The sequence below is a fragment of the Mycosarcoma maydis genome, chromosome 20, assembly GCF_000328475.2.
Source record: "Mycosarcoma maydis chromosome 20, whole genome shotgun sequence".
NCBI lineage: Eukaryota > Fungi > Basidiomycota > Ustilaginomycetes > Ustilaginales > Mycosarcoma > Mycosarcoma maydis.
Genome location: NC_026497.1, coordinates 330,894 through 340,592, shown reverse-complemented (window position 1 = coordinate 340,592; position 9,699 = coordinate 330,894). Strand labels below are relative to the sequence as shown.

Here is a 9,699-nt window from a genome sequence, read left to right as displayed (position 1 = left end):
GGGGTGAATTGACGGATGGTAGAGAGCACCTCTTCGAGTTGGCGGTGGTAAGTGGTGAGAAGGGTGGAGCGATCAATGACGCAAGTTGGCTTGTGAGTGGTAACGTTCAGGTATATTTAGATGAAAGTACCAAGAGGACCGAGGGTAAGGTGATCAGGGTGGATAGAGGGGCGGAGTATGTGAATGGATACACAAAGGGCAGGTTGAAAGGTGATCCCCTGACCAATGGTTCTTTGGCGTACGAGGTCGGGTTGAGGGGAACAAGGAGTTTCAGTGTGGCAGGAAGTATCAAGACGGGTTCAGGGTTGGAGTACGTGGCTGGATGGTCTCAGTCAGCAGAGTATGCGAACAAAGGGTTTGTAAATGTTACGGCTCAGACAAACGACCAAAAAAGCTACGGGTGGACAAGATCTCTGGTCCTTGACGCGAACAGAGTCGATAAGGTGATGGGTGGAGGGTTGTCATTGGACGATGTGCAGACGCTGGCCGATGCACAAGGTGTTGAAGCGGTGCAGTTGGATTTCAACTATCCGCTCTACGCAGCGTCGTACCTGAGGAAGACAAACTTTGATGTCCAAGTGACGCAGCAGTATGATCGCACCGTTCGAAGCGCTTCGTCTAACGCCAAGGGGAGCGATCTCAGTAAGATGCTGGGGGACGAAACGACGTTTGTTCATGCAAAGCCGGTTGCGGCGCTGCAGCATGCGACGCTGTCTAGTAGGAAGGAGCAGGCAGACTCGGTTCTGGTCGACGGCGCGATTGCGCACGGTACGGGAACATCGTATCAGTCTTTCATGTATCGGGACATGGCGGGTGGAACGATCGATAGGAGAACGAGGACGAACACGACTAGCGTGGTCGAGGATAGCTTGGCTGGCAGTATCAAGGGTAGAGCTCAGCCCAAGCAGTTGGCTGTCGTGTAATCAATCGCAAGCGTCGCCCTTGATAGGTCGAGTGAGTGGAATGGTATCATTTGTGATTGCACAAGACAAGTGAGCGAGTCACTTTTTGCCTTTCTTTTTGACATTTTTCTTGTCGTCCTCGGCTTTGCGTTTCGGCGGGGCGGAGCCAGGCTTGACGGTGAAGAAGCCGTCGAGCCTGCCCTGCTGCTTCTGGCTCAAAGATTTTTGCAACTTCTCACAGCCTTTTCTGACTCTGTCCTCTGAAAAGCCCTTGTCTTGACACAGAAACTTGACCATAGCTTCGACGTCTGGTGCCTCCCACTTGAGATCCAAATCAACGCCCTTTTGCACGTCTGGGCTTTCGAAGATCTTTCTCGCTTCTTGGAAGGGCCAGTGATCGGGGATTTGGACCGACTTTTTGCCATCTTCTTTGAGGTGATGGACGACGTTTTCGAGCGTCTTGTGTTCGCGGATGAGCTTGAGCGCTGTTTTGGGACCGATGCCTTTGATGGGATCGAGATAGTCGCAACCGAGCAGGATGCACAGATCGATGAATTGCGCCATGGTCATCTGAAGGCCTTCTAGCGCTTTGGCGAGGTCGACCTGGTGGACGGGCAATTTCTTCTGTTCCGAGGCAGTGAGGTGCTTGAGCAGGATGGGGGTGCCGAAGGTGAGTGTGTCCATGTCTTCGGAACCGGCCGCGTAGACTTTTCCAGCACGCGCGAGCTCGGCACACTGGGCCTCAGCCTCGGAAGGCGCAATGACGCAGGGTATGCCCATGAGCTTGAGCAGATGCCTCACTTCTTCGTTATGCTGCCTCGTCGGACGAACCTGTCGACGCGCCAGCTGGTCCATCTTCTCGGCATCCGCCACGTCCTTTTGCTCCTCTTCCTGCTCGCGCGCTTCTTCACGACGACCAAATCGTTTCTGTAGCAGCTCCTTCTTTAAGTCGGGCGGTGTACCGTCAAATACGTACATGGGCTTGATCCCGTAGTCGATCATTCGCAGCGTTCGGTAAAAAAAGCCCAGAAGATGCGACGTTGTTTCGCCCGATTCAGTCATGAGTTGCTGACCGTCATTCTGACGCACAGCGATTAGAAATTGGTAGAGCGACATAGACGCATCAATGGCTACTTTGCGACCAAAGTAGGTCTTGATCTCCATCTCCTTGATAGCACCAGGCGCTTCGTCAGATATGAGAGCAGTAAGGCCTTTAATACCCATGTTGATGAATGCTCGTCACCGATGTGGTTGTTCGTTCAAGGCTTGCTCGGAGCTTGTGAGTGAAAACGCTACGCTTTGGTTGCTTTGCCTACATAGACAGGTGCAGTCGGCCAATGTTTGCGAGCAAGGATGTTGAGGAAGCGAATGACAGGTCGACGCGGAATTCAAGACGAGGTCAGATTCGCCCACTTTGTCTGCTCAGGGTCTGTGATTCAAGTCTCCCAATACCTAACCACTCCACATTTTTGGTCCTTTTCCGCTCTTCTTCTCCCACGCCCATTGCTTCTTCGAGCTGCTTTACGCGTCTCTAGTTGCAACACACGCGCCGCGTTGCTTTTTGCAAAATCACGCATCACTGCTGAGTAACTCACGACTAACTCACAAGTCTACGTGTACGTGACTGAAAAGAACAAAAAAAAAAGCCAACTACGGAAATCGTGAGTGGTTGGTTGCATTCGTGATTATGTTCTCGTGCCCTCGAGCGGTGGTTGATTGATTGTTTGTTCAGCTCAGCCCAGCTTGGGCTCGGCTCGAAGCCGACGCTGGATCACCAACATCAGCGATAGTGTTCGGCTTCCTGGCCGATCATCTGTCGAGCAGCTCAGCTATAGCTCTCGCACAGTCTGGTTGTGATTTGTTGAAACGTGTTGGTCTGTCCGAGTGGAATTTGTTCGCAGCTGTGCCTGATTTTTAGCTTTTTCCGGAAGAGCCGCTCTCGTCGAACTCAGCTTTGCGCTTGCTTCCAACACATCACTTGCAGAACGTCACATCGGCAGTGACATGTACACGATACCTTACCACGCCACGCCACGCCACGCCACGCCACACTCAGCGCCATACCACCACACCTGATCGAGTCGCATCCAATGGACACGCACCAAGTAGCGCGAGCAGAGTCAGCACCCAGCTCGCAGCTGTGCTGAGCATGCTTTTCCTCCTCTCCGCTCCAAGGCGATCCGACACCACAAAACGGCTGGCTCTGCGTAGCCGCGATAGGCTGTGGCAACAATGTCGACCTCGGACGACGATGAGTTTGACTCTGTCTTCGACAATCAAAACTTTCTCGACCCGGATTTCGAAGAGAGCCTTGCACAAGCGGAAGCAACATATACCGCCTCTCAAGCTGTTCACCAGCCTGCCCCATCTTCAGCCGCCCGCGCCGCTCCACTTACCACACCCAGCTCTTCTTTCAGTCTTCGATCTCATCCATCTGATCCCGCACGACGCACAGGCTCCCTCGCCCACCCACCAGCCAAGAAGCAACGTCTCGATCCTGCTCCCTCTAATCTTAGCCGCGTAGCCGCTCTGCATGTCGATCCAGAGCCTGATCAGGTCATCGTGCGCGATCTTCGTGAAGAAGAGTTTGGCGACAAAGAGGACGAAACTTGGTGGGCTGGAAACAATGCGCTCGATCAAGTCGAGCAGGCAGCTATCCGCATGTCGCAGCAGTTATCCACATCGCAGCCGCGCACTTCTACTTCCAAACCAGCCCGAACTGCATTACGCTCAGCACAAGATCGAAGCTGGTCCCCGCTTGTCTCCACTCGACCACCAGACCCTGCGCTAGCCGCCGATCACTCCGCTGAAGATCACGAGCGCGTGACCAATGACGAGTTGGAGAAGCTCAGAGCCGAGGTAGAGCAGCTGCGAGCTGCTCATAAAGCCCACAAAGAGACGGTTGACAGGCTCAAGCAGGAGACGTACCGCAAATCAGGAGAGGTAGCCGTCGTTCGGCAAAATCTGACCAAGCTCAACTTGGAAAACTCCAAACTCAGGGAGCGCGAGGTTGTCCGCGAACAGGAGCATCGAACCACTCTCGAGCGTCTGCAGAAGGACCAGGAGCGTCGACTGCAGCGACTCGAGACAGAAACCGCCTTCCGCAGAGTCGAGCAAGACACAAGCCGACGAATCTGGCCCTCGAGCGTTGCACGTCTTCCACCCTTAGGCCTGCGTGATGTTGTTGACCGTAGACAAGAAAGTCAAGCCCGGGCTGGCCTCACCACCCCGACCAAAGCCGACCGATACGGTGTCCGAGTTGGCAGCAGTAGCTCTGGCCATCGCCATAGGTATGCTGAGATGGCTGCCGACCGCAAAGAGCCGGGAACACCCACAAGGTCGGATGTCAGGGCGGCCCCGCCCTTCCCACAGCCTCCCCCCGTTGCCAATTCCGCCACCAAAGCCAAGGCATTTCGTGGCTTGCAAAACTCGTTTGCCGACTTTGGACCAGTGCAAGAAAAGATTCGGCAGCAGAGACAGTCTCCAGCAAAGATCAGCAAGACAGACGCATTGCCGCCGGCTGACTGGGACATGGATGCTTCCGGAGCGATGGAATCAGCTCGATCGCCACCAGCGCACGATGACACCTTGATGAACCTGGACGACGATTTCCTTCCGGCTCCTCCCATACACAGGAATAATACCGAACAGCAAGATACCACCCTGGATCACCAGGATCAACAAAAGGAGCGCAAATACCTCGTGGCGGTGTCTGAAATTCTGTCCCGTCGCAACACTATTGTCTCGCTCTTGCTCAGCCACTCTTCCGTTCGGGCAGCATCTCCGGCTTGTTATCCATCGAATCGCTTCAATCCGTCCTCCTCTCGTCCATCCGAGCCGACATCGCACCAGGCCGAGGAATCCCCTTTCAGCTCGAGCACGCTCAGACGTATTATCTCGGCCCAACTCGTTTCCGACTGTCCGCAGCTTTTGCTCTGTCGCTATAGAAAGGCTGTTGAGACGCTTCTTACCAGCCTCAGTCGAGCTAGGATCTTAGAAGCGGAAGAACGCGAGATTGCTTTCCATGTCTTGTCGGCCGACAACAGCGATGGCGGTATCGAAGATCTCGTCATTTCCTCAGCGGCGACGCATCTCTCCATTGCAATCGCCTCTTCACTCATGGCTATGGCTGGTGTACTGCTGCGTCTGTGTCAGACGGACCTCCTGACGGATGTGTTACGATTGGTTTCGTGCCTCATATCGACGCTGCCGAGATTCTATTCGGATCTTGAATGCCTCCAAACCGATCCTAACGCCAAAAGCGATGAACTCGCCTTCCTCGGCCTTGGTGAAGTGGACGCGGAGGCGCTGTGGTCAAAGTATACAACTCCAACTCATGTGCGCGAGATTTTGGCTCAGTGCATCGACGAATGCCAACATCCTGATGCACGCAAAAGTGACGGCTCAAACTTGAGCAAGGATCAGCCCGCAGTCGATTATGAAGACGATCAACGGACCCAAGGTAGTGCGGCCGCATCGAAACAATCATATGATGATCTGGGGCTTGGCAATTGGACCTTGTCGTCAGAAGCACGCGAGGATCTGTTTCATGCTGTGGTTCAAGTCCTCGAAGCCATGTCGCAAAGTCCTGAAGCGAGTCTTACATCGAGCCATCATCCTCTACGTCTTCTATCGCGGCCAGGCGTGTTTCACAAGCTCTTGCATCCTGATCGATCGAGCTCCATTATCTTCAGCGTGACTCGGATGCTGAGCTCGGCTGTTTCTAATGCCCCGTTGATTCACAAGTGTCTAGCATCGAAATCCGACAGTCAGGGGCATGGTCGAGCCAGCAGTCGGTCGACCACGGCGCCAAGGGTCAATGCACGCTTTCCCGTGCTGGAACTCCTCGTCAAGCATCTGGTCGACCGACGCTTCGACATGGCAGAGAGCGAATGGCATATGTTGCATTGCGCCATCTTGACCTTTCTCACGCAGGCTGCGCTTCGTTCCGCAGACACGCTCATCGTGCTCGCCGACAGTGCAGCCCTCCTGGCAGCGCTGATCCGATGTCTCTCGCTCGATTCGGACTTTGTGTGGCTTGAGAGTCGCCCGACGTTCATGCTGCCACCATGCATGTCGAAGATGCGAAGAGCACCATTCAAACTTCCTTCTACAGCGGCTGGTAAAAGCGAAGCAATGCCGGGTCTATCAGGAGCAGACTTCCTAGTTCAGGCAGTAGAACGCATCGTCATGGACACGAGGCTTTTGAACCTGCTTTATAATTCCCCGCTACCCATCTCTGCAGACCACACTCACCGATTCGATACTTCCAGTGCAGTGATGCAGGAGCGAACGGGATCCATCTCGCTTGCGGCCAAGCTTGACCAACCTGAGACGTACAGCATGCTCAACGGTATTCGGCAGAGCTTCATCGTGGCCCTTTCGCGGATCGCTTTCTGCTCCGAGCCGGACTGGATCGCTTCGGAGCGCAAGCTTCTTGCTTCGCTGTTGCGCGATCTGCGCAAACGCGCTGACCAAGTCCGTCGAGCCAACGCTGAAGACGCTCCGTCAAAGCGCGCTTGGACTTTGGTAGATGAAGAAATGGTGGTGGAAGAGGTGCAACAAAACATTCGTGGGTTGGACAGGATATCGATGCTACTGGAAGCTATAGCCGATGTAGCTGGGGATTTGGCAGACATTGTGTTGAGCCCAGAGGAGATCGATGGTGTTTACGAGCTGTTGGTTTCGGAAGAGGATGAAGATGATGAGGACACGATGAATGTGGATCGGGAAGATTCGGATAGGCGAGGAGGGGATGTTTTGATGGATTCGGTCAAGGGCGCAACCGAGGTAGAGGCAGGAAGCGAAACTGAGTCAGAGCCAGAGCTGGTTATGGAACAGGCGGGGATGCAATCCAAAAGGGCCATGTCAAGGACAAGCTCGAGAGCGAGCAAGTCGGTGTCGCCTACAAAGCACAGGAATGGCGACAGCGATAGAGGGGAGAGGGACAGCTTTGATGTTATCGAGATCGACGATTCTGATTGACGCTTGCGCGTTTTGTAAGATCAAGAAGATAGGCTCGAGGTCTACTCAGTCGAAATGTCACCGAACAAAGCAAGCACTCAACGTTGGGATGGGTTTTGGCACGTGAGCGTCGAAGCGCTGTTACTAGGATTGAGAGTCAAGACTTGATTGAGCTGAATGGAAAGAGGATGATTTTCGGTAAGATTCGTCAACTGGCTTTAGAGCCATTGATCCTTGCTCCAACCCGAATCCTGTAGGAAAGCCGCCATGACCTTGCTTCCCGTTTGGAGCAGGGGATGACCCGCCACGACTTGGAGGAATCTCTCGAGACCCTCCCGCCTCGCCTCGATGACCTCATCGGTAAACCTGTTGGTGAACACCTTTCCGGGTAAGGGCGGGATGTTGACTCTGGTACTTTCGCGTTCGAGGATGTCTCTGAAATACTCAAAGTCGCTGTACCTCCTCCTAACGGACGAGTACCTCAACTTGAAGGCTGGGATGTTGGTACGCGTGACAATCTCATAGTCGGTGTACATCTTGCGACCAACACCGTGAGTGAGGGGACTACGAACTTCGACCTCGAGGAAGTTTTCTGGGACGCCGTACATGTCTTCCACGGTTTCGCGGCGTGGGGTGGAGAGCGAATCGACGCGAGCAAAGGGCGAGTAGGCAGGAACGGTGTAGTTGGATGCAGGCAGAGGATAACCTGGCGCGAGTTGGCGCGGAGCAGTGGCGGAGTAGTCAGAGGAGGTATGCGAGGTGAAGCCGGCCGGCTCGCTGGGGAGCAACGTGGACGGCGTGTGAGATTGAAATCTCGATGCACCTTGTGCACCTTGTGAGGTGGGTTGGTATTGCGAGGTGCTGACGCCAGATGGGAAGGCTCCGGCGCGAGCCGCTTGCGCTTGAGCTGCCGAGCTCGGCAAAGCATGAGACTGCGGTTGCTGCGATTGCGTGGAGGGTTGAGAATGTGTCGAGCTGATCGCTGAGCCGTATGTGCTCGAGGAAGAGTGTGCGTTGTGAGGCGATTGCGGATTCACCGTCGCTGCAGCCCCTCCGAGCCGATTTTGACCTGCACCAGAGCCTACACCAAAGCTCGTTTCCATCAAGCCGTCCTGGTACGCATCAGCTTCCTGCGCCAGACTGGCACCAGCCGCGGGTGCGCCACCAAAGTATCCAGCCTGTTGTCTCTGCTGTTGCTGCTGCTGTTGTTGTTGTTGTTGGGTGGAGAAGGAAGCGAAACCGCCAGGAGGCGATGGCGCAAATCCGGAAGATGTGGTCGGAGGAGCCGCAGAAGATGAGCTGCCAGGGGCGGCCCATGGATCCTCTTCTGCGTTATCGTTGCCTCCCCACGCCGAGGTGGAGTTGTAGCCCGGCGAAAGTGGACCTGCGCTGTAGAACGCCATCCTAGTGAGTGCAGGAGCGCTGGGTGCAATTCAGCGATGCGATGGGTCGTAATGAGAGCAGTAGGCTGATCGCGCAAGAGGACGGTGAGAAGAAACAAGGTTGACTCAGCTGACAAGACACATCTTCGTTAGTCGCTTGGCGATTGTCAATCACGAATCACAAAATGATATCAGCGCAAGGAGCTGGGCCGAGGTGCACAGTCTTGAGTCGTTCACAGTTGCGTCGCTGCTCCTGTGTTGCACTCGTGATTTTCGGATAAGTCACGAGTATATTTTCTATGGCAATCACGAATTGAGATGCATTCATTGATTCATGATTCGTGATTGCGCCAGGCAGCAAGTCACGTGGGTCCCGATCCAGTCAAAGAATTGGAGTAAAAAAAATATCCAGCCTGTGACTGTTGCCGTTGTTGAACACGGATCGTGGCTCACCAAAACACCCAAACGAGTACAAATCGGGGCTAGCAGAGAATTGTCGGATCTCGCGTCTTGTCAGCGCATCACGTCTGAAGTTCGACATGTTACTCGGGCCTCTCTCGACTCGCTTCTCATCCACTTGACCATCGCCTTCCGCTTAATTTCTCGCAGAGCATCACCGTCGGAAGCGGATCCGACGAGGTATAGAGTCATCATGGGAACCATCGGCATCCCAGTCAAGCTCATTCACGAGGCTGTTGGCCATGTCATCACTGTCGAGCTCAAGGGCGGAGCTGCATATCGAGGCACCCTCTATGATGGTAAGTGATGGTCCTCCTGGCTTTGGCGTCGCCCACTGTTTCATGATTTGCTGATGCCCTTTTGTTTGCTGTGTCTGCGCTGACCACTCTGCTTTCTACAGCCGAGGACAACTTCAACATTGCCATGAAGGATATTACAGTGACAGCACCGGATGGCAAGCAATCACATCTCGAAAACGTCTACATCCGAGGCAACATGCTGCGCTTCATCATTGTACCGGACATGCTCCAACAGGCGCCTATGTTCAAACGCATCGGTCCAAATGCGATGAAAGGCCGTGGTATCGGCAGTGCACGCGGTCGCGCAACAGTGCTTAGAGGTGAGTTTTGCGTCCACCTCGGCTTTCCCTGTCTTTGTAAACCAACCGACGTGCTCACTGTTCCCGCTTTCTCTTTTTCACAACTTCAGCACAAGCACGACGCGGACGAGGCGGATCATCGAATACAAGCAGCGGTGGCGCTTCTGGCTCTCGACCACCCATTCGCAGATAAACGCAGTCTAGGCTCTTCCACCATAACAGACAACCTTGCATCCCTTTTTAGGCAGACGCACTGCCGTGTACTTTTAGCAACAACCAAGAATCTTTGTACATGCAGATTCCACGATACTGCCGATTTAGAGCCGGATCGTGTGCCGTGACCGCAGACGAAGCACGTACGAGCACCGAGCTGTGTGATTCGGATGCGATCCGA

At 54.3% G+C, this 9,699-nt stretch overlaps 5 protein-coding genes across 5 annotated transcripts in view; 3 read left to right on the top strand and 2 right to left on the bottom strand.

Annotated features, from left to right (window-relative positions):
* UMAG_15085 (uncharacterized protein) overlaps positions 1-923 on the top strand; it is a gene marked incomplete at both ends in the record, with an annotated part of 2,060 nt that extends 1,137 nt beyond the window's left edge. The window contains one exon of the mRNA XM_011394059.1: positions 24-923. Coding sequence (XP_011392361.1) covers positions 24-923 — 900 coding nt within the window. The remainder of the gene's footprint in view (positions 1-23) is intronic.
* Positions 924-1,001: 78 nt separating this feature from the next.
* Positions 1,002-2,126, bottom strand: UMAG_05912 (putative multifunctional nuclease RAD27; the record flags this gene model as incomplete). Its single annotated transcript, XM_011393950.1, has 1 exon — positions 1,002-2,126. One exon carries the CDS (start codon positions 2,124-2,126, stop codon positions 1,002-1,004), a length of 1,125 nt encoding a protein of 374 aa, XP_011392252.1.
* A 1,008-nt stretch (positions 2,127-3,134) lies between these two features.
* On the top strand, positions 3,135-6,887 carry UMAG_05911 (uncharacterized protein; the record flags this gene model as incomplete). The annotated part of the gene is made up of 1 exon (XM_011393949.1): positions 3,135-6,887. One exon carries the CDS (start codon positions 3,135-3,137, stop codon positions 6,885-6,887), a length of 3,753 nt encoding a protein of 1,250 aa, XP_011392251.1.
* Positions 6,888-7,084: 197 nt separating this feature from the next.
* UMAG_05910 (uncharacterized protein) lies at positions 7,085-8,269 on the bottom strand (the record flags this gene model as incomplete). Its single annotated transcript, XM_011393948.1, has 1 exon — positions 7,085-8,269. The coding sequence occupies one exon, from the start codon at positions 8,267-8,269 to the stop codon at positions 7,085-7,087; it is 1,185 nt and encodes a 394-aa protein (XP_011392250.1).
* Positions 8,270-8,900: 631 nt separating this feature from the next.
* On the top strand, positions 8,901-9,498 carry UMAG_11043 (mRNA splicing protein SMD3; the record flags this gene model as incomplete). Its single annotated transcript, XM_011394026.1, has 3 exons — positions 8,901-9,006; positions 9,108-9,326; positions 9,416-9,498. 3 exons carry the CDS (start codon positions 8,901-8,903, stop codon positions 9,496-9,498), a joined length of 408 nt encoding a protein of 135 aa, XP_011392328.1.
* Between the last annotated feature and the right edge of the window lie 201 nt (positions 9,499-9,699).